At 39.9% G+C, this 27,789-nt stretch overlaps 1 protein-coding gene across 13 annotated transcripts; it reads left to right on the top strand.

Annotated features, from left to right (window-relative positions):
- Positions 1 to 24,840, top strand: DDX4 (DEAD-box helicase 4). 13 transcript variants are annotated; one of them, XM_079330585.1, is made up of 23 exons: positions 1 to 35; positions 277 to 356; positions 891 to 954; positions 1,234 to 1,308; positions 2,817 to 2,882; positions 3,093 to 3,173; positions 3,397 to 3,462; positions 3,656 to 3,736; positions 4,053 to 4,094; positions 7,225 to 7,305; positions 8,274 to 8,339; positions 8,550 to 8,630; positions 8,938 to 9,018; positions 10,576 to 10,718; positions 11,747 to 11,899; positions 13,190 to 13,344; positions 15,773 to 15,902; positions 16,920 to 17,086; positions 20,143 to 20,288; positions 21,106 to 21,205; positions 22,293 to 22,563; positions 22,723 to 22,803; positions 24,522 to 24,840. In XM_079330585.1, the coding sequence occupies exons 2-23, from the start codon at positions 294 to 296 to the stop codon at positions 24,600 to 24,602; spliced, it is 2,274 nt and encodes a 757-aa protein (XP_079186711.1). In that variant the 5' UTR covers positions 1 to 35; positions 277 to 293; the 3' UTR covers positions 24,603 to 24,840. The 13 variants fall into 13 exon arrangements, with proteins under 13 accessions (XP_079186711.1, XP_079186706.1, XP_079186712.1 ...); XM_079330580.1 differs by lacking the exon at positions 1 to 35 and having other exon boundaries at positions 87 to 356; XM_079330586.1 differs by lacking the exons at positions 1 to 35; positions 4,053 to 4,094 and having other exon boundaries at positions 87 to 356.
- Positions 24,841 to 27,789: the final 2,949 nt, after the last annotated feature.

The following is a 27,789-nucleotide window of genomic DNA, read 5'->3' as shown; positions in this document are numbered from 1 at the left end:
TGTCGGTGCGCAGTGAGGGTGAGCGGGGCAGTGAGGTACGTGAGGGGCTGCGCGCTGCCCTGAGGGAAGCGGGGTGTTTTTCCGCAGGAGGACCCCCACCTCCTCCATCTCCGCCAGCGCAGTGCCTGGGCCGGGTGCGCTCAGCTTCCCCCGCAGATATCGGCGGCGTTCCGTGTCGACGAGCCTCGGTGCAGGGTGCCATTTTCTCTTACTTCTCAGTAGCCTCCGGAGCCTGGCGGGAAGCAGGTGCTGATGTGTTCTGTTTCCTGCAAGCAGGTCTGGCAGGGCGCAGCATGATTGAAGAAGACTGGAATGCCGAGATAGGGGACGAGGCGTTGCTCCCGTCCCTTCAGAAGGTATTGGGGGGGGGGGGGGTGGTGCGGGCACCTACGGGGCTGAATTATATTTGCTTCTTTTCCCGTTCTTTGCTCCAGCCCATGTCCCTGCGGCCTTTTTTTCCCGTCCTTTCCTCCAAACCATGTCTCTGCAGCCTGAGTGGCTGCTGGGCAGTGGTGTCCCCTGTTTCCGTGATTTTTTGAATTATCGTAGGCAGACGTAGGAGTTCACTGTTTCTCAAGAGAAGTTTTTCTCTGCACTAGTAATTTACTTGCTGCTGTTTTGTTCAGATATTAGTGATTGTTATATGCTGAAGCACGCTTGACATGTCAACTGTGAATAGTGTGATTTTTGGTAACATTCAGATGGGAACAGTATGCCATTTAGTATACTGAAATACAGTAAATTGAAACAAGCAGAAGAGTATGGGAGTTTGTATTTCACGAGATGCAGAAGGCAACTTCTTTCAAGTACTTGACTTTGTGGCTGTGTTTGTATTTATATACTTTTTTTAGGCCTAAAACCATTATGATGTGCCTTTTTTCTTTCTGCAGGTTAACTTGCTTGAGAAACCAAATGACCCCTGCTCTGTCTTCAGTCGAAGTGCAGACTCATTTGGTATGTGAAACGCACTTTTGACTGTACTGTTTGGAAGAATTGGTCCCTTGAGCATTGTTCAAGATTAAAGGAAGATAAAATATTGTGATGTTTTCATGGGACCTTCATGGAACAGCAGCATCAAATTCTGTAGCGAACATAATGACTAGGCTTTCCTTTTGCTTACAAAGGAAGCTTTCCAATGCTTCCTTATTTGCTGCAATTATATAGTAACATATAACTATTAACTAGTTAAAGATAGCTTTAAATTTTAACCTAATTCTTTCTTTTTAACCATAGGCACTGATGAATTTGTGGACACACAGCATCAGTCAGTGAGTAGTTTTGGTAGAGGAAGGAATTTTGCAGCCAAAGGTAACTTCCAGTAGTGATTGTATTTCTAATGAATGATTGCATATAATGCATTAAATTTTGTCATTTGCCACTTCCAATCAGCAGGCAGGTTCAGCTCTGTGAAAGTAGTGCTCTGTCATGCATGACCATGGCTTGGGAAGTCAAATACCATCACTCCAAATGCCCTCCTCTTCCTCCTTCTTTCCCCCTGGATTTATATACTGAGCTTGATGCCACATGGGATTGGATTAGTTTTCCTGGCTTTATCCCATCTCATCTTGTGCTCCCTCAGCCCCCTTGCTGGTATGTGGGATGAGGATCAGAAAAGACTCCAACTCATTGTGGGTGCTACTCAGCATTAACTAAAAATATCCCTGTGTTATCAGTACTGCTTCCAGCAAATCTAAAGCACAGTCCTGTGCCAGCTGCTGTGAGGGATACTGACTGTACCCCAGTCTAACAGCACAGCTTACTCTTTGAAAAACTTCCATACCCTTTCTGCATCCTTTTTCTTGAACCCCGTTATGGTGGGTGAATGCTGGGCTTATTTGGTGCAGGGCACTGATGACAAGCAGTTTTTCTGTAGACTCTCCAGCAGCAATTGTGAAGTAACTCAAAAGCTGTATTTAAGGTCTGTTGTATTTATGGATACTTGAGATACTGTCATTTGCATATGAATCCTTAGGGTACAATTTTTATATCTCTAACTGATGTGGAAAAAACAGCATGTGCTGGTATACACACCAGGCTTTGGTGTCGGAGGTGCAGGTGCTGTGCTAGGAAGACTTCATGGTATCCTGTACCAGATGTTGGTCTTTGCTGTTACAATATGGTAGAACAGAACAGGTGATCGATTCAAGAATAAAGACTGAGGAGTAAATGGTGAACTAATCTGATTGTGTGGACCTTAGACAGCATCTGAAACTCAAGTCTAAAATGAGGAATACTTTGTTTATGCGTGTTATTTTTTTTTCTGTTCCCGTCAGGAGAGTAAGGAAAGAAATTAGAAATAATACACCACATCCTTCTCACTGCCAACTGAATAAGCAGTTCTGAGTGATAAAAAAAGCTGAACTTGGTAGATCTGAAAGACATGTTTTCAAGTCCTCACTTCATAGCAGGCAGTAACTGGTGTTGCCACCTTATTCTATAGTACCAGTAGTTTAGAAAACTGAAGGGACAAATGCTGTCACCCTTAAACCAGAAGTCTGAATTTGTCTGGGTCCTTACTGAAGAGTTGAAGTTTGTGGCTTGATTAGCATGTACACATGTGAAGTAAAATACTAAAGACTCTGTGTTAGAGTTACTTTAAATTGTACAGGAGTGTAGTATTGTTTTCTGTCAGACTTCTTGGCAAAAAGTACCTCTTGTCTTCATTTTTTTTCATGTGTTTAGGCAAATCAGTTAAACATTGAACTTCTTGCAGAGTCATTAAACAAGAACTGAGAAGAATAATTATTAGAAATGAGGGGCTTCACCTGCATGTCAAAATTAGGCAAACTGTTATATCATGTTATGTTGTGCTGCAGGTTTTCAGGATAGAGATGGAGAAGATGCCATTACACAAAACAGAGGGTTTAAAGGATTTGGACAAGGTGAGTGTAAGTTTGTTGTATTGGCTGGTTTGTATGGTGGTGCATACACTAGTCATTCTTTCTGGCTTTGCTTGTTCTCTGAGTGAAAGGGTGAGCAAGAGTGAAAGCTTTGAAACAGCTTCTGTTCTTCAGCCAGATAAAAGGCACTTGATTCTGCTCATGCAGAAGTGGGCAGATTGAGTTACTGTGTGCTATGCTGTGCTATTGCAGGTTTTCAAGAACGAAATGCTGTAGATGGTGCTAGTACACAAAACAGAGGGTTTAAAGGATTTCATGGTGGTTTTGGACAAGGTGAGAGTCAGTTTAATGATTGGGCTTTTTTCATACTGAGTGGTTTGTACAGCTTATGTTTGGTGATCTTCCTGGACTTGCTTGCTCCAAGAGAACTACTCAGTAAAAGGGTGAAAGCAGTGGAATGGCTTCTGTTCTTCAGCCAGATAAATGGCATTTCCAGGCAACAATCTATAAGCAAAATTGAGCAAACTATGTTATTTTGTGTTACGTTGTGCTGCAGGTTTTCAAGAAGGAAATGGAGAAGATGCCATTATGCAAAACAGAGGGTTTAAAGGTTTTGGACAGGGTGAGCGTAAGTTTGTTGTATCGACTGGTTTGTATGATGCATACACTGGTCATTCTTTCTGGCTTTGTATGTTCCTTAGGAATTAGCAGTCAGGAGTCAAAGCTTTGAAATGGCTTCTGTTCTTCAGCTTGATGAAAGGCTCACGCAAAAGTGGGCAAATTGAGTTATTGTGTGCTATGCTGTATTATTGCAGGTTTTCAAGAAGAAAATGCTGTAGATGGTGCTAGTACACAAAACAGATGGTTTAAAGGATTTGGCGGTGGCTTTGGACAAGGTGAGAGTAAGCTTGATGTTTGGGCTTTTTTTCATACTGAGTGGTTTATATGGGTATAGCATATGTTTGGTGATCTTCCTGGACTTGATTGTTCCCCAAGAACTACCACAGAAAGCTGATAACTCTTCCTGCTAGTTCTGTTCTGCACCTGTGTTGTGGAAAAGAATTGATCTCTTAAAAACAAGTATTATTGAGCATAATAGTATTATAGGTTGTAATTAATGAAATTGCTGCAACTGTTGCTCTGTGGATATGTTGGAGTAAATAGCTGGCTTTGGATGTAGTATTTCATGATACCAATGTGCATGTGATTTAGAAGAGCTGATCAGGCAGCTCCCCCTCCATGACAGCCATTTAGGTGAGCAAGGGGCAATGTTGGGGCCGTTTGCATGCATTCTGAAATGCTCTAGGAGCACTAGTAACCAGGAGTGGGCAAACCGGGGTGTGGCATGGCAATTAACAGTAGAGGGGAAATGGGTGTGGCACAGGGTGTGGCACAGAGTGTGGCGTGTCAGTTTGTGGCAGTTCACAGAGGTGGGGCACTGCTGTTTTCCTGGTGATGGGCTGTGTGTGGCTGTTTTTTGGTTTTTGTGTTTTGTTTTTTTTATTGTCCACCTAAGCCATTGCTGCTGCTGCCAGCAACCATTTGCTAACCCAGACAGAACTCCCCCAAGAGGGAAGCAAGTGTCCAGGCTGCTGGCTGCAGGGGGTTTCTGAGCCTGGTGTTAGTACCAGAGGATGGTGCAAAAAAAACCTGTCTGAGGTGAGTGATTTGCTCTGTCAGGGAGCAGAGCTTAAAGAAGAGGTAGAAAGTCTAAGGAGTATTAGAGGAAGCAAAAGAGATGTAGACCCTTCAAACTGTGGGAGAAGCTAAGCAGTTGTCAGAGAAGCAGTGCCCCTTTTGCCCTCAGGGCAGAGGAGGAGACCTGGCAGATGGAGATAATGGAAAGAGATTTTTTCTTGGGGAGGTAAAAAAAATCTCTCCCAACCCCCATTGCCTTCCCAGGTGCCTTTACAGAATATATATGAGACACTGGATCCATAGGGTCAGGCTAATTGTATTAAAGGAAAAAATTTGTCTGGAGGGTCTTCCAGTTGTGCTTACTCTTAGATGGATCACAGCCTCAGTGTTAAGAAGAATGGAAGGGTGGTTATTGTAGGTGACTCCCTTCTATGAGGAACTGAGGGCCTTGTATGTTGACTGGATGAACCCAAAAGGGAAGTCTGCTGCCTCCCTGGGGCCCAGCTACAGGATATCACCAGGGGAGTCCCTTAGCCAGTTCAGCCCTCTGATTATTACCCACTGCTGGTTTTCCAGATTTGCAGTGATGAGATTGACAAGAAGGGCACCAGCTCAGCTCAATTTAAAAGGACTTTAAGGCTCTGGGTGAGTTGGTTCATGGGATAGGAACGCAGTTCTGCTCAGTTCTTTCTGTAGCAGAGATGAATGATGAAAGGAACAGGAGAACCCATACTGTCAATAACTGGCTTAAGGGCTGGTGCCATCAGTGAATTTTGGCTTTTCTGATCGTAGAGCAGTTTTCACATAAGCAGGCCTGTTTGACTCAGGTGGGTTCTAACAAGGATTCTAGGCCAGAGTTGGCTGATTGAGAGGACTTTAAAGTAGGTTTGAAGTTGTGAAACCAGGCCCTCCAGAGAGGAGAGTAAGGTGGCGAGTCAGAGTCAGTGGTGAAATCAGTTCAGCTGAAGTGTATGTACACAAATGCATGCACCATGGGTAACAAGAGGAGCTCAGAGCGGTTGTACAGAAGGAAAACTATTATGTAGTAGCTGTCAATGTGGTGGGATGACTCACACAACTGGGGTGGTGTGACTGATGTCTCTCTCTTCAGAAGAGACAGGCGAGGAAGAAGAGGTGGAGGGGTCACTTTGTATATTAGAGAGGCTCTCAACACTATAGAAGTCATGATTAATGATGATTAGGTTGAGTGCCTATGGGCAAGGATCAGCAAAGGGCCAACAAAGCTGTCATTGTGGTAGGTGTCTTGCCACCTAACCAGGATGAAGAGATTGATGAATTACTCTGTAAGCAGCTGGAGGATGTTTCGAGGTCATCAGCCCTTCTTCATGTAAGAGACTCTAACCTACCAAATAATCTGCTAGAAACTCAGCACAGTGGAGAAGATGCAGTCTAGGAGGTTCTTGGACTGTGTGGACTTCCTGTTGCATCTGGGTGCCCAGCAAGAGAATGGAACACATCTTGAGCATGATCACATGGTGCATGCAGTATGACCAAGGAGTCAGACCTAGCCAGCATGGATTTTGGAGGGGCATGTCTTGTCTGACCAATGTGATGTTTTATGACCAAGTGACTCACCTGGTGGATGAGGGGAATGTTGTGGATGTTGTCTACATGGGCTTTGACACCATTACCTATAGCATATGCCTGGAAAAGCTTTAAGCCTCTGGCTTGGACCACATACTGGATTAAGAACTGGCTGGACAGTTGGGCTGAGAGTGTTGTCAATAGTGCTGCATCTGGTTGGTGACCAGTCACTTGTGGTGTCCCTCAGAGGTCTGGGTTTGGCCCAACCCTGTTTAACATCTCTACTAATGATCTGGATGAGGGGATTAAGTCTACCATTAGCAAATTTGCAGATGACGTTAAGTTGTGTGTGTTGATCTGCTGGAGTGCAGGCAGGCTCTACAGAGGGACCTATGGATCAATGGGCTGAATCCAGTGATACGAGGTATAACAAGTCCAAGTGCTGGGTCCTGCCCTTGGCTCACAGCAATGCCCTGAAGTGCTACAGGCTGAGGCCAAGTGTCTGGACAGCAGACAGGCAGAAAGAGATCTGAGGTTACTGATTGACAGCCTGCTGAACATGAACCAGTATGGTCAAGAAGGCCAGTGACATCCTGGTCTGGATCAGTTATAGTATGGCCAACAGGGCCAGGGCAGTGATTGTCCCCCTCCCCCATACTTGGCACTGGTTAGGCTTGGAGTGCTGTGTCCAGTTCTGGACCCCTCGGTATCCGAAAGACTTTGAGATACTGGAGCAAGTCCAGAAGGGCAACAGGGCTGGTGAAGTGGCTGGAGCACAGGTCCTGTAGGGAATTGGGAGTGTTTAGCCTGGAGAAAAGGAGGCTTAGAGGAGACCTTATCACTCTGCCTGAAAGGAGGCTGTAGCCAGGTGGGATCATCCTGATTTTTTTAGGCAAACAGTGACTACAGAAGAAGAAATAGTCCTAAGATGTACCAGGGGAAGTTTAGGCTTGACATCATAAAGTTCTCACAGAAGTGGTGTTTAAACATTGAAATGGACTGCCCAGGGAGGTTCCTGCCAGTGGAGTTCCTGTCCCTGGAGGTGTTCAGGAAGAGCCTGGATGTGGCAGTCAGTGTTTAGTTGATGAGGTTATGTTCAGTCATAGGTTAAACTTGATGATCTCAAAGATCTTTTTCAACCTAGCTGATTCTGTGATTTCTGTAATTTTATACACTTTATGTACTGCACTGTCTGTTGCAGGCACTAAGGATGGACAAAGGGGTATGCCTCAGTCTAGAGCTCTCACCTTTAAAGAAAAACCATCTCTAGCAGATTATGCAGGTGAGACTTTTTAGTAGTGGGGGTGAACTGTACAAGTTTCCTCATTGGTGAGTTGTGGCAATGTAGGTGATCGTTAGCTTGATTGGGACTTTGAGCAATCTGACCTAGTGGATGGCAAGCCTGTCCACAGCAGGGGGGTTTTAACTAGGTGACCTTTAAGGTCCCTTCCAACCCAAACCATTCTATCATTATTGTGCATTTTGAGAAGTGTTCCTTGGTACCTGAAGAACAATTGATATGGCTCTATTTTTGGTTCAAATAGTGATTTTTAGTAATTCTTAGAGGCATCATGCCTCTCATTGAGGACATAAACAGCATCCATAATACAGCTAGCAGTTCTTTTCTGTTAAAAAAAAAAGTTTCCTTTTTACAAAGCCGGCAGTTTTTATTCTTTCAAAAAAATTAGGAGCATTTTCCCACCTTTTGGGCTGAATACTGTTATGGTAGGGAAATGCTGGACTTCTTTGACTAAGCAAGACAGCAGCACTTTGCAGGGCACTGATGACAAGCAGTTTTGTTGTAGACTCTACAGCAGCAATTGTGAAGTAATTTGCAAGCTATATTTAAGGTCTGTTGTATTTATGGATACTTGGGATACTGTCATTTGCATGTCAACCTTTAAGATGTAGTTTTTATATGCTGATGAGGAAAAACCAAACTGATTGACATACTGGTACACACCAGGCATTGGTGGCGAGGAAGCCACAGATGCTATGTTAGGAGAGCATCATGATGTCCTGTACCAGATCATTATTTTTACAGTATGATAGAACAGCTGAATGCTTTCTGGCAAAGAAGTATCTCTTGTCTCCATTTTTTCATATATTTAGGAAAAACCACTTTGTTATATTGCAATTTTTATATGAATAAAATAAGGACCAAAGAGAATAATTACCAGATACAAGGGGCTTCACCTGCGCATCAAAATTAGGCAAACTTCAGTAATTGTGCTATGCTGTATACTGCAGGTTTTCAGGATAGAGATGGAGAAGATGCCATTACACAAAACAGAGGGTTTAAAGGATTTGGACAAGGTGAGTGTAAGTTTGTTGTATTGGCTGGTTTGTATGGTGGTGCATACACTAGTCATTCTTTCTGGCTTTGCTTGTTCTCTGAGTGAAAGGGTGAGCAAGAGTGAAAGCTTTGAAACAGCTTCTGTTCTTCAGCCAGATAAAAGGCACTTGATTCTGCTCATGCAGAAGTGGGCAGATTGAGTTACTGTGTGCTATGCTGTGCTGTTGCAGGTTTTCAAGAACGAAATGCTGTAGATGGTGCTAGTACACAAAACAGAGGGTTTAAAGGATTTCATGGTGGTTTTGGACAAGGTGAGAGTCAGTTTAATGATTGGGCTTTTTTCATACTGAGTGGTTTGTACAGCTTATGTTTGATCTTCCTGGACTTGCTTGTTCCCTGAGAACTCTTGATACTAGTTCTTCAGCTGTGATGTGGAAAATAAATAGTCTCCTAAAAAAACAATTACTTCTGAGTATAATACATTATAGGTTGGAGTTAATGAAGAAGTTTTGGGACTGTTGCTCTGCTGATCTGTTGGAGTAGATAGTACTGACTTCAAATGTAGTATTTCATTATACTAATTTCATACTCTGCATCTACTAAATATCTTACTTATAGGTACTAAAGGTGGGCAAAGGAGCACACTGCAGTCTAGAACTCCTGGCTCTCGTGAAGGAGGAGCACTCACAGATAGTGCAGGTGAGGCTTTTTGGTAGTGGGGGGGACTGTACGGATTTCCTCATTGGTGATTAATGACAAAGTAGTTCCTTCTTAATTCTGGCAAATACTGTCACTAATTTTTCTCACTATTAAGAACCTTTTGCAAATGCTTGGTATCTTGGTTGTATGCCTGTAAAATACATGTTTGTTAACTCATTTGAATTTTAGTAATTGGATTTTCAAAGCTGTTGCATTACATAATCTTTTTTCATTGTCTTGCTGGTGCTGGTTCAGTTAATGCACAGTGAAGCAGAGGTGCCAACCCTAAAATTGAAAGTATGCCTGAAAGAACTTGTTAAGTTTTGAAAGAGTTGATCTAGACTTTTACCTTTCTGCCCTCGGTAAGGGGAAATATTGTACTGTCCGTGCTTACAGGTAAGGTGTATAGCTCTGGCAGGCCACTTACTACCGATTTAACTTTATGTTGGGGTTTTTTTGTTTTCTGCTTGGGATTTTTCCCCATAGTCCTGCTGTATTCGTTTGCCACTGCTGTTACTGTACCTGGCTTACATATATGTTGTCCTACCTAGAGTACCATAATTGAAATTAGGAGTGAGATTAAACCATTGTAATGGTCAGTGGTTTGCTGATATTATCCATGTAAGAACATTTTGTGTGATACTCATAAAAAATTTTTGATTGTAGAAAAAAATGACTAAATGGATCTTTACTCACAGGGTGAGTTCCAGTGAAGCACTGGAACACCTTGACCGGAGAGCTTGTGGATACCTCATCCCTGGAAGTGTTCAAGGCCACATTCAGCTTGGCTTTGAGCAGTGTAGTCTAGTGAAAGATGGTCCATTCTGTGCCATGGGGTTTGAAATGGATGATCATGAAAGTTCCTTCCAACTCAAAACCATTCTGTGATCCAGTGATCAGTATACATGTTCAAAAGTGATACTTAGTATCAATTGAAGAACAATTGATTAGCATCTATTTGACTCAATTTTTTCAGATTTTTAATTCAAATAATGATTTTTAGTTCAAATAATGATTTTTAGGAATTGAAGTCTTCATAGAGGCAACATGCTTATAGTGGACATAGCTTCATCCTTAACACAGAACAGTAATTCCTTTTCATGACAGTAATGTAAAGTAGTAAGTACTAGTGTGTTAAAAACTCCTCTGGGTACTGGTGTGCAACAGTGGCATTTATCTGTATGGAATTTTCCTTTGGAAAGAGTAATTTGTTGCATGGCAAGCATGTCCTTCATGTTTTATAAGAGCATGTGTCTGGATGATAAAGAAGAGCTTAATTTATTTTTTGTGAGTACTTCTTGAAAGTGAGGCCCTTGAGTCAACGCGAGACACAAATGCTTTACGAGTCTGACTTCATATGAAGGTAAATTTTAGGCCTCATAGTATAAAATTAAATTCTGATAGAATGGATGTGTGGAATTTTGTGCCTTCCTGAAAAATGGAGGGAAATCTAGATGACATCTTACTGAACTTAACTTCTATAGCTTAATACTTAAAATAGTTTTATTTTAGCTTCTCTTTATATTATTTGTGAACATAAGTGGTTGTATTCTTAAGGTCCAAAGGTGACTTATGTGCCCCCTCCTCCACCTGAGGATGAACAAGCCATCTTTGCACGTTATCAGACAGGAATGAATTTTGACAAGTATGATGAAAACATCGTTGAAGTATCAGGACTAGACCCTCCAGCAGCATTAATGGTTAGTGAACTGATTTTTCTCACAGTTTTTGTGAGGTGTGGTTGACAACGATGTGTGGTGGGTTTGCAACTAATGAAAATACTAATAAAAAATACTGAATCTTGCAGATGTGTGATATTGGAGGAAGGTGCTACCCATTTAAAAGAAAAAAATGAATTCACAATAACAAACTACCTAGAATGTCTAGAGAAAGTATTACTGTATAATATAAGAAAAGTAGTCATTAAATTGTGGAAGAATATCATTTTAGATATTGAAAGAGAGGTCTTTGGCAGCAGTTTCTGGGCAGGGTGGTATAGTTATCTTTTTGAAGTCAATTACTGGAGTATCTTCAAAAGTGGAAGTGAACACCTCTTGGGGTAGTATTCGTTTGGACAGAGGGGTGTTTTAAAGTAGTTTGTGGTTTCAGTTAATTGTTTAACATAACATATAACTTATTTTTTATCTGTAGTGGGTGGCCAGTGTTTAAAAAGAAAAAGGCTCTTTTTAGGGAAAAGAATGAGAAGTGCAGTGGGGTTAGTAGTACCTGTGTTCAAAGAGAAGATGCAGAGGTGGTCTCACTGAAGTTACTTATTTTTGTCACCTGTGTTTGATTTTTGGTCCTGGCTAGGAATGTTGTTCTAGCTACCCTAACTGGTTTTAGCACAAAGACTGTGTGTAGCTCCTATGGGAAATGAAACTGAAGAATTTCAGGTTTGTTTTCATAGAAAGCTAGGTGAGTTTTCTTGCTTGAATCCAGATATATGGCTCCTGAGAAATTTTCTGTTAAAACTGTTAAGACCAGTTGAAAGGGTTCAAAGCATTCACTGTCCTGCAGACAATGTTACTTGAATGGCATGAGCAGATTTTAGAGACCTTTGGGGCTTTTACCTTTAGGAGCCTTGGCAACCTAAATGACTGGTGAGACTACCTCTAAAGTTAAAACACTTTAGTATTTGGATGTCTGTGCCCTAAAATAAGCATTTTGGGTTTTAAACTTTTACGTTCTGTGATTGTGTAATAACTGTTAATAATTTTTTTTCTTACAGAGTTTTGCAGACACTAACATGTGTCATACTTTAACTGTGAACATTGCTAAAGCTGGATACTCTAAACCTACTCCAGTGCAGAAGTACAGCATTCCTATTATACTGGCAGGACGGGATTTGATGGCATGTGCTCAGACAGGATCAGGAAAAACTGTAAGTGTTCGTGCAGTATTTTTTCTATGTAAAGTATGTCACCCTGAGCTTTCAGGGAGATGCCTCACTATTCCATATGTCACATGCTTGGCTGCTTGTTGTCCAGTAATTCCACTTGCACAGCAATGGCAGGTATCAGGCACAGATATGATGATAGGGTTGTCACATTTTGGGCTTTTTTTTTCCCAGTAAACTAGTGTCTTGATACAGTAGGCCAGCCTTCAGAGGTATAGCTGTGGATTCAGAAGTACAGGCAGGAAGTCCTAGAAACTGCTGATGACAGGACTCAGCAGTTGAAAGTAGAGATTTCTGTGTTGGGGGGGGTTTGTCTTATTTAGTGGAGATTTTTTATTTAGGTGTTTGGTTTTGTTTGTTTGTTGCAGTTATTTTTGGTGAATTGGTTTTGTGGTTTTATTTTTTTTGTGTGTTTCTTTTTTTATTGTTTGAGTTTTGTGTGTGTTTTGGTTTTGTTATGTTTTTTCAAACTTACACCAGAGTGTAACTGTTTTACAGGTTTGTCGTACTTGGCTTGATGCAGTCTGAACTGCACCAGTCTTGGTTTTAGGCAATTTGCTTTTAATCGTTGAACAGTGTTGAAAGTTTGGAACAGTGTTCAAAGTCAATACTAAATTGGAAATGCTCAACTTTTTAAACTTTCTAATGTAACCAAACCTAACCACTCACAGCTGGTGGATGGGAGTGTTTGGTTGTGAAATACAGCTTTTTGCTGTTCAGTTAGTGTGGAATCCTAGTTTTGTTTTAATTTAGCTTACTAGTTACTTTTTTTGAAAGACCTCTTCTGTTTGCAGAAGGGGTAACATCCGAAGCCTGTGCTCTAAATATTCTGAATCCTTTTGGGACCACTGTACAGATGTAAGTTTGGGGATATGTAGTTTTACATGGACATCAGTGTGCTGGTGTGGCACAGCTGTGTTGCAAACTGATCTGCCATTCTAGTAGACTGGAGAATTGTTAGTGCATCATTACTTTACAGACCTGCTGATGATAACCTGTAGCTTTTAAATACACATTGAGAATGATTTGGGGTTACTTAATTTCCAGGGCATGTCATCAGTGTATGGTAAGTTAGCCACTGCATTATTGTATTTCTATGTTAATAGACTGTTAAGATCCAGAGAGATATTTCAGGTTAATCCTTTTGCAGTCTGATGTCCTTGATCATTGTGTGCATTATCATTCAAGCTTTAGGATTGATAGACAGATTTTAGTAAGACTGAAAGCTTTTAAGACTAAACAACCCAAATACTGATGTGGTTTTTTACCCCCCAGGCAGCCTTTCTTGTACCAGTTGTAGCCCAAATGATGAAGGATGGTGTAGCTGCCAGTAGCTTTAAAGAGCAGCAAGAGCCGGAATGTATTATTACTGCCCCAACTAGAGAACTGATAAATCAGATCTTCCTAGAAGCAAGAAAATTTGTATATGGGTAAGCTTTTGCACTGTTGCCTGGTATTAATGACTACTTTGCTTGAATCAGCAGTGCTCTTTTTTTCATAAATACATGCAAAGTTTTTTGTGCCAATCAAATCACAAATGCTTTGGTTTAGATTATGAGTTCAGGTTATAGTACTGGTTAGTGGGTTTCTTCCTATATGACTAGGGATTTAAGTGCCTAATCTTTCTGATCAGGGTGGGTGAGTGGGTGCATGAAAGGCTTACTCTAGCTTGAAGTGGCGATAAATATTCAGCTTACCACTTTTCACTGGTGGAAAAAGTGAAACTTCTTGAAAGATATGTTAAGAAAATTTTCTTGTCTGACTGTTCAGGAGCCACTCCAGCACTTACTCTGACACCACCGGGGACTTAACTGCTGGGACCAAAGTCCTTTGCAGCAGGTGGCTCTAGTGAGCTGCTGGCTGCCCTACTTGACTTCTTACACTCACCTCTGAGTGACATGAGGTTTCCTCACTGACTTGACTCCATGTTTCCCATAGCAGAATCTCAGATCAATTTCCTTCTAGTAATTTCATTGCTTTGCAGAAACATCTAACAGCTAAAGCAGGGTGTCTCCTGAACAGTGGAATCCCTGGGCTTTTATATGCTCAGAGTTTATGTACCTAATAATGTTGAGGTCTTTTTACTGAGTTATTTGCTCTTGCAGAGCCTGAGTGTCAGGCAACCTGACTAGTAATGCAGGTTCTTATGCCCTGTGTTAAGTGAAGGGCCAGCACCAGTTCATGGTCTTTTGTTTGGGCTCCAGCCATTTCTTGCCACCATGAAGTCAGTGTGCAGCTTGCCCTGCACTAGATGTATTCACCATGAATACATTACTTACTAGTTTGTCTTAATGTTATTTTACTTGCTTTACATTTGTCTTGGCAAGATGGAGATGAGTGTTATGGGTTTCAGTTAACTTGCAGTGATGGTTTCCAATTACTCTTCCCTGTGTTTCTGGTCTTAGACATATCACAGTTCAAAATAAACTCTTGAGTTTTCAAAACAGAACAAGAATGTAAACTTCTCACTAAGTTCTTGATTGTTGTGTGAGATCACATTTGTACTAGATTTGTCATTAATTGCCAGTGTATAGAAGAGAAATCTATTGTATGTAACAGTTCATTACTGTTTGGAGATGAAATGCAGAACATCATTGCTGTAGAGTAGAATCTGGTGGGGTAAATCATACTTGCCTTTGTTCAACCAAACTTACACTTGGGGGCTGTCTGTCTCCAGGAAAAATGATCATGTTTGCATTTCTACTTACTAAATATTTTATTAAGAACAGCTGCTTAATCTCTAAAACTGTTACAACTTTGTAGCTGGTTCTGTTCATTATGCTGTTTTAAACTAGATACAGATGATTTCACTGTAATAACAAGTGAATCTGGAAAGTTTCTCTTACAGCTGGCCTGTAGTAAAATGAGTAGGAATGAGTTAAACCAGTATCAGGATATGAATCTGTAGTGTCTAAAAGAAGAGCATGCATACTGATCAGTTGAGATTTATGGTGTTAGGCTCTTTAATTTAATTTGCAAATAGGCATATGAAATGCCTAGTGGGTAAGTACTGAAATTGTAGGATTCCAGAGGGAATTTCTATTCTTGACTAAAGCTTTCTGAAAAGTTTGGATTAACTTCAGTAAAAATTTACCAGGTTTATTCGATCACCATTGTTGCATGTGAAAGCTGAATTAGTATCATCAATAAAACACTATTTGAGTTTAGGTGTGAAAATACTAATTGCATGTATGTAAAAATCTTAACAGGAAGTTATAAGGATGAGCTTGTAAACACGATTCAGAGCTGCGTAAGGTAGTTCTTGCTTAGAGAAGTGATGTTCTACAGGGGAATATCTTACCTATCTCAACTTGACAGATCTAACCAAAAAGCTTGGTGTGAAGAGTACTTAGTCTAGTCTTTGAGTGGATTTGCTGTCTAATCCTTGTGTTAGGCACTGTATGGCCAATGTGATTAGCTACTTTAAAAGATGCCAGAGTGTGTTTATTATTTTGCCCTTTTAAGGCCTGCAAGGATTACTTCTGAAGCTCTATGGTCATATGTAGTGGTGACTGCTTTTTCTGAGGATGCTATATAAAAAGGGGCAAAGTCATAAATGTTTTGACTGTTACTGTTAGTGGGTCTCAGTTGAAGAGAAGGGAGAATGCAGGTGAAATCAAGTCTTTGTTCCTAGCAAGCCACTTGGGCAGCCTCTGCTATGTAGTGTGAGTGGGAGTTTTAAAGTTTACTTTGAGTTTCTAGTTTTGAGCACTGTTTTTGGACCGAGGTGTATGCTGAAGGAGTTAAACCACTCTTAAACTGATGTATGGTAGATCTGATTTTTTAAAATGAACTTTAATGAGACTTTACTGTTTGCATACTTAACACAATTAATCCAAACCTTTTTCTCCGTAACAGAACTTGTATAAGGCCTGTTGTGATCTATGGAGGTACACAAACAGACTATTCAATTCGTCAAGTAAAGCAAGGCTGTAATATACTGTGTGCCACTCCAGGGAGGCTTCTAGACATCATTGAAAGAGGAAAGGTGAGATCTTAATACTGCATCTGAATTCCCTTCTCACCTAAAAAGATAAACCACTATGTTTCATTATTCAAAATTAGTAGAAGAAGAGATTGGTTTTCAATGGCTGTATCGGTACGCTGCTTTTGTACAAGCACTGAAATACAAGTGAGGTTTTCTTAGACTGTCTAAATTCTTTGAGGTTTTTGAAGGAGTAGCCTGAGTCTAGATTTATTCAGTTTGTTTCAGAGACAGCTGGATAGTATCAGTCTAAATCAAAGTGCTTGCAGTGGTCATTCCTGTAAAATTTTATAGCTTAAATACCTGGAACACCTTCACTTAGTTTTTGTGCCATATTCCATAGTAGTTCTTTGCTTGATATCCTGTTTGTTTCACTGCAATGTCTTTTCATCTGTCTAGCACTGTATTTTCATTATTTTGTTTAATCATTATTCATGATTAAACAAAAAAACCCTCCAGGTTATATAGTACCAGGTTGTATTTTCCCCAGTCATTATAGATTCATACTGAAATTTTTGTGTTAGAGTGGTGATGCAGTGATATTCACTGAACAAATGAAGTTTAGAAAAATACTTAGTAGTAAACTGGAGATAATTTTTTTTTTTTGCAGTTTTCAGACTTTAGTCAAAAGTGATCATCTTGGCCAGCAATGGTGAAGTTGTAGTATTTTGAATAATGCTCTGTGACATTTGTTTCAGGAAAAAAATTTTTTTTTGAAAATGTTTGAGGGTTATGAGAGAACCTTTCTAAAACTGAAGCATAATTCCAAATTAGGTTTGAGTCATAGTTGGTCTCCAAGATCTCTGCATTTAAATTGCTCAAGCTCTGAAGCACTATGGTGTTTGAATTTGTGCAGATTAAAAGGCTAAGTAGAGGTTGAGATATAAACAAATCATCATAATTCCACTTTTTATTAACTTGAAAGAAAAAAACAAAAGGTGGATTTTGGCAGTTGGGGTATTTTTAAGTGCATGCTGTCAGCGAACCATTAGTGTGTTTCTCTGACCGAAATACTTGCAGATTGGTTTGCATAATGTGAAATACTTGGTGCTGGATGAAGCGGACCGCATGCTTGATATGGGCTTTGGTGCAGACATGAAGAAGCTGGTATCTTTCCCAGACATGCCACAAAAAGACAAACGCCAAACACTAATGTTTAGTGCCACTTTTCCTGAAGAAGTTCAGAGGTGAGTAGCATAAAATTAGAAGTGTTTCTGAAGATGTACTTGCATAGAACTAAATATCTGAAGAGTTTAGAACACTCCTTATTTTTAAAAGCTTGAAAACTCTGAAAGCTATGATGTTAATATTCGTTGCTTAATTTAAGCTGGGACTCTAAAGCATTAACTACTTAATTTAGGTGGGGACTCCTGAGTAATTTAGAAAGTTGCCTGAAGGCTTTTAAATTCCACTTCTCTAGAAGTCCTCATGTTCCCCCTGATGGTTTCTTGTTCCCTCCCCACCATATCTTTGCAAGCTCAAAAACAATGTCGCTGATAACACCATCTTTGGGTAATGAAACACACCAATTATTGCTCAGTTTATCAGCATTAATGATATGCAATTCTCACGTGGATAATTGGTATTTATTTTCAGTAGTTTTAAAGCTTCTACAAATGGGTTTATGGTACATCTTACGTATTTATTACTTGTTACCTTTAAAGTTCCTGTCACTTGAGAGAACAGTCTTCAGTATAGTTGCTGAATAACAAAACAACTAATTCCCTGCAGGCAGTTGGAAACTTTTCAGTATTCTACTTTTTGAGACACCAGCATCTAAATACTTGGTGTTAAATCAGAAGAGTCTCTGAACTTTAGGTGGAGCAGTGCAAGTAATTTTGATGACTTCTGTGGTAGGGATCTTGTTAGAGTGTTGGTAGTTCAGTGAGTCAAATCATGACAACTTTGGTCTCAAAATGTCTGAAAGATCTTTTTTGAGGCAGGGATAAAATACTTTTCAATAGTTCACTGTCCTGAATGAAAGAGGGGAATGGGCTGTTGTCTCCCCTTCAGTGCTGACCACTTATGTGGAAATGTATTGTCTTTCTTTAAATCCAGGCTCATCTTTTGTGGCTTTGGTTCCTTGTCAAGACTTTTTTCATAGGGTTCTTTGTATGGAAGAATAATCTTGTGGTAAACTAAAAATGATCTTGTTTGCTCAATTGGCAGTGAAGTGCTCAGATGATACTGTACACAAGTTTGTGTTCATTCCATTCTGCCTGTTCTGCAGGAATGTGTTCTTTCTAGTTTGTATTCTGGGAAAAGACCAGCTGTGTGTATCTCCCTTTAAGATACCTAGTGTGCTGTGATTGGCTCAGGTTTTGGGTTTGAAAGAAGAATCTGGGTCCCTTTATCTCTAGGTCAGTTTTTATCATGGTGGTTTTGCTCATGCTTTTGCTGGGTATTTTTCTTGTGTACTGGGGGATGAATTGAGAGTACTGTTACTACCAGCATCTGAAAGGAGATAACTAGGATTGTTGAAGATGTTTACTGTTTGCTTTTGTTTAATGAAATTCCGCAACAGATCTACCTTGCTGCTGTGAGTCCTGCAGAATCTACAGGTCCTGGTGGAATACTTCAGGAACCTGAGTGCTTGGATCATGGTTTGGAAGTGCATAATAACATTAGAGTCCTAGAAGCATTTAGGTTGGAAAAGACCCTTAAGCTGATTAAGTCTAGCCATTAACTCAGCACCAGGAAGTGAACCACTAAACCAATGCCCCAAGTGCCACATATGCATGTCTTCTAAGTACCTTCTGGGGTGCTGATTCCACTGCTTTCCAGGCCAGCCCAGTCCAATGCTTGAAAACTCTCTCCGTGAAGATTATTTTTTTCCTAACAGCTGGCCTAGGCCTCCCCTGGTGTGGCTTTGAGGCAGTTTTCTTTCGCCCCTTTTGTTCTTGTAACCTTTTGAAACTGAAGTGTCCAAAGGTAAAATTCCTGTTTTAGAGTATGAAAACTCTTCTTTATTAGAGTCAGTTCAGTATGAAAACTCTTCTTTATTAGCGTCAGTTCATTCCTGGATTTAATGCTTTTCTGGTGCTGAAGTCAAGAAAGCTAATGATTTCCTCATACTCTGCTGCCAGGAGAGCTTTAAACTGTATACTCTTTTCTAGTGTTGGACACAAAGGTGCCTTCTTTGCAGTTGTTGGGTTCAGATCATCCTGCACTTCTGTTCAGTGAATATAATTTAGTTTTAACATAACGTTTGGTTTTATACCTGAACTTGTTTTTGCTGTTACACAGACCTTTGGTATGGTAGTTGAAGTTCTTTCCATACATGTGAGCTGAGAGAACAATCCATTTTTCTAGTTGGCTGGACAATTTGGCATCGAGGCTTTGTCTTCTACTAAAAGGCTGTGGTTTAATCCCAGCTGCCAGCTAAGTACCGTACAGCTGCTCACCCTGCAGGGCTGCTCCAGGGTCTCCCTGAACCCTTCTTTTCCCCAGGCTGAACAACACCACTCCTTGTCAGTTTATTTTTGTAGGAGAGGTTCTCCAGCTCTGTTTCCAAGTTAGTGACCTCCATGAACTCATTCCAACAGGTCTACATCTTTCTTATTCTATGGACCCTAGAACTGAATACAGGTGGGGGGTCTCACAATATCAAAGCAGAGGGACAAAAAGCCTTCCCTTGCCTTGCTGACCACGCTGTTTTGGATGCAGCCTGGTGCACAATTGGCTTTCTGGGCTTGCAGGTGCACCTTGCTGGGTCATGTCCAGCCTGTCTCCGCCAGCACTCCCAAGTCTTACCCTCCAGGAGGATCCGTTTTCTTTCCAGCCTGTACTTGTCCTGTCAGCCTGTGTGAAAGGTTTCTATCTTTGTTATAAACCCCCTTTAAGTACTCGAAGGCTGCAGTAAGGTCGTTCCAGGGTTAATAACCCCCACTCCTCAACTCTCTCAGCTTGTCTTCAGAGCAGAGGGGCTCCAGCTGTCTGATCATCATTGTGGCCTCTGTGCATCTTCTGTGACATGTCTGTCTTCTGCTGAAGGTGCCCAGCTGGATTGACCTGCTGGTCACACTTAATGCAGCTGTGGTTGTAGTTTATATGCTGGACCCAAACTGTGCAGACTCTTCCGGCATTTAAAAAAATGTATACAAGACAAATTGTATCATTCCTCAAATGCAAAATGGAGGATAAAAATATTTAAGTGTTGCTTAAACATAAATGAAAAGACATGTTTTTAAAGCAAGAATAATTGCATAATATGTTTCTTGTTGCTCAATTTTGTCTTTTTCAGGCTAGCTGGTGAATTTTTGAAAGCTGATTTTTTGTTTGTTGTTGTTGGACATGTGGGTGGAGCATGCAGTGATGTTCAGCAAAATATTCTTCAAGTTTCTCAGTATTTCAAGAGGGATAAACTGATAGAAATTCTACACAGCATAGGTAACTTTACTGCCAATTTTTCACCAGGGAAGTCAAAATTGCTTGGTTTTAAACTTTTGTTTTAGAAGTTCATGGCTGTATGATTTTGTGTGCTAACATGCTTTACAAGATTGATGAAGCTTAAAGCAGAACTTGGGGGAGCTACAGATTTTTAGGCTTATTTGTGCAGGAGTATTTCATAGTCATTGGATAGTTTGGATTGGAAAGGACTTGGAAGTGTCATTGAATCTATTCCCATTTGTCAGTGAATCTAGTCAGTATTTGTCAGTGATTTATCTGTATAAAGTGCAAGCAGATAACCTTCCTAGGTGGCTTTATACTTTATATGGTCAGTTTTCAGGTTTATTTATAAGATTACAGATATATTCATGTTACTGTGTGAATGTATGGGCCTGTGTTTTGTTAGTGTCTGGGATTTTTCCGTATTTCTTCTGTATGTCCTGAGTTTTAATGCTGAAGATTAAATGGAGTTCGAAATTAAAAAACAGTGAAATGTTGCTGTGCAGTGCTCAGGATAATGTACTGCTTTGAGCCACATGCTAAAGAAAGGGAATGCATGCCTGTCACAGGGAACAGCGTGCATTTCTTCCTTTTATTGAGGAAAAAATTGATGTGTGTCTTCACTCAGTTTCTGTATTGGTACAGAAATTGCTGGATTGAATTAAATTGGCTCGGAATATGTACAAAATTACAGTCATAGTTTAAAGATTTTATACAAAATGTGTGCTTGTTTTAGGTGTTAATATAGGTAAGTGCTATTCTAAATTGTGAAAATGTGTCATGTTTCAAACTGACTTTAAACTTCTGTTCAACATAGGTAATGAACGAACCCTGGTCTTTGTGGACACAAAGAAAAAAGCAGACTTCATTGCATGCTTTCTTTGTCAAGAAAACATACCAGCCACTAGTATTCATGGGTAAATATTTTTTAAAGTGAAAGTCACCTGTGTTTTGTAAGAAGCTTTTATTGAGAACTAATGTTTGGCCATATATGTGAAGTTTGCTGCGTGACAGACACTAGAATATCAAGGTTGAAAGACAGGCTAAAATGGTCTTAATATGCAGATGCAGGATGTGTGTGTATATCCTGTGGCTGTTAAATTGGTAGGTCTCTGAAAGCCACAGCTTTTGAGAACATCTGGCCTTCCATTCCTGGCAAGTCTGAATTGCTAACCCACAGTCCCCTTGTGTTGGGAGGAAGTTCTTAAAACATTTTTGTAGAATTATTACACTGTTAATTGAAGTATACGTTGAAGAAATGGTTCAGTGCAAGCTGTTAAACTCCCGTGAATGTTACTGATTTCTGATGTGTTTTACCTTTTTGAGTTTGTTAGGATAGTTGTTCTTCTCTGGAGTAGTGGTCATACTAGGCTTCACTAAATACCCCATGTTAAGATCTTAAAGAGCACTGTTTAGATTTCCAATTCGTTTTCTTATTTGGACAATAAAGAACACGAGTGAAATTCTGACCCATTGTAGTTCAGTCCTGGATAATGTGTAAATATTCTTTAAACATGGAAACATCAGAGAAAATCTTGTTTCCTTGTCATGATGATAAATGGAGGACAAGTTCTGTACTGTTGATTTGCCACAGGTCTTTTTAGTCTATCTGAAAAATGGCCTGTGCAGAAGTCTGTGTAGACTTTGTCTTTGCTATTCTGGCTCCCTGCTACAAAGCTGCAAGAATGAAAGCTGCTTGCAGTCAATTAAGCAAGTGGATTTTCTTAGGCAGTGAATTTAATGCATAATTATTTCTAGTTCTTTTAAATAACCTCAGTGTCTCTAGAGACTTAAGTTTAAAAAGCTGCTCTGTCTTGCTGCTCCTCAGTTAGAAATTGGACAGTGTATGAGTTTGTTTGGATTTTTTTTTTTGTTTTGCCCATTGTTTTTGTCCATTGTCCACCCCCAAAAGCTTCTTTTCATGAAACATGGCATCTAAATTGTATCTTAAATAACACTGTAGTTTTTAGAGACATCTTTTCCTAACCCTTGCTTTCTTTACAGAGATAGAGAACAGAGAGAGAGAGAAATAGCTCTTCGGGATTTTCGTTCTGGAAAATGCCCAGTTCTTGTGGCAACCTCAGTGGCAGCAAGAGGTCTGGACATTGAAAGAGTTCAGCATGTTATTAATTTTGATCTTCCTTCCACCATTGAAGAATATGTACACCGAATTGGGCGAACTGGTCGTTGTGGAAATACAGGGAAAGCAGTTGGCTTCTTTGATAACAATTCAGATGGTCATCTTGCACAACCTCTAATTAAAGTGCTTTCAGATGTAAGTTTCAAATCTTAATGCTTAACTTCTTCTGTTCATTAAGATTTCACTTGAACGTACTGAGCACTTATGACATTTTTTGGTACAGTTATGATGGAACTCTTTATCTGAATTGATAAAGCAGTCAAAGTCTCTGAATTTATTTTCCTAATTGCATAGGCTCAGCAGGAAGTTCCTCTTTGGTTGACAGAAGTTGCTTTTGAGGCTGAAGGAGGACGGCTCCCAGTTAATACCCAAAAGGTAGGTCTGGAAGTTCACTGGAAGTCCTGGTTATTAGAATTGTCTCAGTTTAAAACTGTCTTTAGTGGTATATATCCAGAGTAATGCCACTGAAATTGCTCTGACTGTAATTATGTCCCTTTTCTTAATTGTGCATCTTTAAAGAATTCAGTATTACTGAAATTAATTTCAGACAAGTTGCTTGACTTGGGCTCTTACTAGCTGCTGTAGTCTTGATCTGTGAAGACAGGATTCCTCTGCAAGAAAACATTAATGCAAACGTACACAAGAGCTATAGTTCAGAAATTTCTCTGCACATGTAAGATGGGAGCAGGTAGTTGCTGATTATACAGTTACTGCTTGTTACGAATCACCCGGTCAAGCAACTCATTTGACTGAAAACTTCAGCTAATTAAATAAATGCCCCAGTCTGGTCTGTGTCAAAATTCATAATGTCTGTGTTGAGGAGAAGCCTTCTAGCCTCTTAGTGTTGCCAATTTTAGGATTTAAATTTTGTGCTGACTCCTGTTAGTTTCCTTCACGTCTTGATTCCTAAGAACTTTATCATATCTCAGTTGCTCCCGTATGTTACAAATGTACTTTCTTTGAGACCATAGTAGAAATAACTGCTCTTGGTGCTTACACAAGTGTCTGAAGCTTCAATTCAAGCTCTGACTTTCCTTTCATTAGTTACCTTTTCCCATACAATGGTTACTGAAAGTTACTGGTTTGGGTGTTTTTACCTGGTTGGCTAATCCCCTTCCTAGATCTGAATCATTTTTCTGGGTGACCTTCATGAGATTTCAGTTACACAAATATTGCTTCCTTCTCAGACTTACAGCCTCACTTTACAGTTGTGTTTGCACAAACCTTTTCTTGCAGAGTAATTCCTGACTCAGTGAATCTTTCTTGTATATTCTAGTTCAAGGACACTTTGTTTTTTTTACTAGATTGCTTTCAGAGGTGCATCTCACTAGATTGCTTCCAAATGCATTTCTCCAGCCTTTGTGTAGTGTCTCCCAGCATTTAATGAAATCCATCATTTTTAGGTCCAAGTTTGTCCTTTATAACCTCTGAGTTACCAAATGTGATGCTGACTTTTGGTCCAGAATAGAATAGATTTTTGTGTGAAATCTCTTTCATTGGGCATGCTTCCCTTAATATCACATGCATACAGTGCACCAACTCTTTTGAGTTGTAGGTCATGAGTTTTTAATTATTATGAGACCTTCTCATGTCAGTCTGACAAACTCTTCATTTGTAATCAGCCCAATTTTTCATGTAAAGGCCATTTGATAATCAAATTATGAATTTGAAAGAGGAATCTGTTGGAGAATCTTACGTGGTTATTTTAAGGTAGCCTTAGAGATTACTGAGCTTTTTTTCCCGAAGGAAAAGGATTTTACTGTGAAGGTAGTGCAGATAGTCATTCTTAAGTAGATAGGGAGAAGGAAGGGTTTTTTTTCCACAATTGTGTGAGCTGATTTGTGTTGGGTAAGAAAAGAAGTTGGGATATGACTGTGGGAGGCATTACTCCCACACATGATAAAACTCTTGGGGTTAATTTCATATGGGGGTCAAAAAAACTTGTGTATAGGAGATTAATGATGAAAACTTCCTGAGTGTTCAGATTACAAGGAGATAGTTGTATGTGGAAAGCTGAAGTTGTTTTGTGGTGACTTACCATTAAGTGATTGAAGTGTTAATAATTCTAAGCGAAGACCTGTTGTGTTTCCTAGAATTACAGAGGCAGAGGCCAAGTGACTACAGGAGAGGTAAAGACTGAGTGTCCTGCAAGAGAAATTGAGTCATGGGATTGAACTACTTTATACCAAACTAACTTGTACTCTATTGTGCTGTATGTGAAATGTTGCTTGAGAAGATAATCTTGTGAAGACCTAGTTTGGAAAGGAGCTTTATGTAAGGGTTTGCCTAAACTTTGTTCCATTTTTTTTTTTTTTTGTAACATGTCAGTTAAAAAGTTTGGATTCGTGTTATAATACAAGGATCTGTTAAACATCTCAAAAGCAGTTAATAAAAGTTTGAGAAGTCCACTTTGATTGTTGCCTCTGTATCAGCTATATGTCATTGCAGTTTCATGAATTGGTATTTGACATGCATGGAACATTTGCATCTGCATGTGGAACTAAGGGTCAGTGGCTGTTGCATCCTGGGGTGTCCCCTTAGACTTGAGATCACCTCAGGAGGACATAAAGGTGGTCTGGAATTTGGGTTTCTTCCTTTGGCCGCTGCTGAGAGACTGGAGGAGGCTATTCTCAGAGGTTTCAAGGTTGTTTATTGTTTCTTATCTTAAAAGTTCTTTGTCCAGCTAACAGTGATCTGTTCAGCCAGACATCCAGGGTGGACTCTGCCTGGCAGAGACAGGTCTTATCTTTTATACTCTAAATTACTTATTTAATATTTACAACTATTTTCCAATACACTACAACTTTATAACACTGTCCAACTTTGTCCCCATCCAATCAATGGATGCCAGGGTGGTACTTCAGCATGGATGGCATAAGAAGAAGGAAGAAGCATACCATGCCCGAAATCCTCCATCTTAGCTAAAATCCTCTAATATAAACTGTCCTAAAAATCTATCTTTTCTACATTTTAAGAGTCTAATTTATACTTTACTTATTTTCATGGCTTGTATTTCTTCCCTCAATATTGGTAGATTTTTCCAGGGGTGCAAATCCAGCCCCTGAGACTTCTGGGTCTCATTCCAGGGTCTTTGAGAGCGTGGCCGGGGGATCTCAAGGCCTCCAGGGAAGCCAGGGGAGCACTCTGGACTCCCACAAGTGGCTGCACCCACAACTTAGTGAAAATACAAGTTACTTACAGAGCCATCTTCGTAGAAGGATGGAGCCCTGTGTTGAGTTTAGTAGAATGTTTTTAGATTGAACTGACATAAGCGCAGTTTTCTGCTGTCTCTTGTGGAAAACTGCTTTAGAACAAGCTTAGTGCCTTATATCCAAATATGTTCCTGGTCTTGCAGAAGCAATGGGAGGTTAGCAGCTGCTAACAGGTCTAGATTTCTGTAGTTACTTTTTAATTGAAATTCTTTCTCCTTACCGATACAGTATGCTGCAAAGATGTGTATCATTGGATCCCCAAAGAGAAGGGCAAGGCCATTACATTTTGTAGTTTCTTGTACAGCTGAACAAATTTACAGGCATCTCTTGGCTTGATGTTCAGCACACCTTAGCTTGCTGAGCACTATGTTTTATACAGTCTTCTCACTAAATCCAGGGAAATAGTACTTCTAACATCTGATTACTGGACTGTAATTATACTGTTATATATTATGCAAAAAGAGTGAAGTCTTAATTGTGTACTTGGAAGTGAGCTGAAAGGACAGTATACTTAAATTGAAACTCGTAAGTAGTGGGTGTATTTAAATATGATGTTAATAATTCAGAGTAAAATGAACTGGGCAGTATGACTACTTTTCCTGAGAAAGATCCTTGAAGATCTGTGCATCCGTTCTGAATTTCAGGTAAATTGAGGGTGCTTTTGATGTCTTACTGCAGTAAGTGTGAGTGAACTGTAATTGTTGGAAGAAGCTGTGAGCTGATAGAACTTGGCCATTTCTGTGAAGAGGAATTGAAGAGTCACTTGTAACCTAGAGTAAACTTTTGAAGGGAATCTGGTTTAGCATTGTTTAAAGGACTGCTGGGTTCTTTTTGCTTTGTCTCTCTTCATATGACTTGACAGTTATGGTCAGGTAACAGAGGCAATTTTGCAGTTGTTACATTTTCTATGGAAACAGAAAATGTCTATGTTCTAGCCCCAATTTCACAAACATTTACACAGGAAGGAGGTAAATAAATGGTGACTGTTCTGTCTAGTGCTGCAAGCTCTCATAAAAAAATGAGCCAACAAAGTCCCTAAAATAGTGTTGAAATAACTCAAAGATTAAAAGTCATGTTTACTACTATTTATGGGAGGATGAGAGTTGGAAAGACCAAGTCTGCTGTGAAGGAGAAATAAAAACTTGAAGAGCAATATTTGCAGAAAGATACCACATTGATTTTTGGTTTAAGCTTTGTGATTCTTTAAATACTTAGTCTGCAGGAAAATATTTCAGTGTGATTTTCACTTGGAGGAAAACGCTGACAAGGGAAGTTGGGGTGGGGAATGAAGTGCACTGTAGATTGCTGATTTTATTTTTGCACTCCAGTAATCCTATATGTAAAACACATGGAAAAATTTGCTGGAAAATTCTGTGAATATCTTCTTCATTCAAGAGAATGGTGGTTTTTTTGGTGGCAAGTCAGGGTAAGTGTTAAAAGGTTTTGCTGAACTGATTTTAACCTGAGAACAATGTAACCACATACCTGTGATGACATTTAGGTGATTCTGCTACCTGTATCTTGTGCTAAACTGCAGTCATTGAAACTTTGTTCTCTGTTGTCTGCCTCCAAGTTTATCTAAAGATGATATTGGAACTCCAGTTCAGGATTATGTTGGAACTCCAGTTCAGGATTATGTTGAAGGCTCTTGACAGAGTAGTGTTGAGAAATAACATCATATCCTTCATTGAACAGTGAATATGTTTGGGTTTTTTTTCAAGCTAAATTCGATTTTTGTGGGATATCTAAAACACCATTGACAACTTTTTAATGTGCTTATTTGAGCACAAATTATGTCCAATTCTTGTCACTAAAGGAAAATCCTTGATGGTTGTGAAGATGGACATGCTGCTGGCCAAAACTAGGCCAGTTAGAGGTGATGGTAATGCCTCTGTGGTAACAGAATTAAGAAAATCAAAACAAAGTGGGTGCATAGGGGGTTTTTTTAGGTTGGTTTTTTTTTTTAATTAATTTGGTTTGGTTTTGGGTTTTTTTTTCCCTAGTCAGCAAAGAGGAGGTGAGAACATGTGAGGGAAACAACATGGGGGATGCCAAGGTCAGTGTGGAAGGTGCTCCAGGTGCTGGAGCTGAGATTGCTCTGCAGGCCACGGTGAGACCACAGTGGGGCTGCTGTGCCCCTGCAGCCGTG

The sequence above is a fragment of the Erithacus rubecula genome, assembly GCF_903797595.1.
Source record: "Erithacus rubecula genome assembly, chromosome: Z".
Classification (NCBI taxonomy): Eukaryota; Metazoa; Chordata; class Aves; order Passeriformes; family Muscicapidae; genus Erithacus; species Erithacus rubecula.
This window is presented reverse-complemented; position numbering and strand designations above follow the sequence as displayed.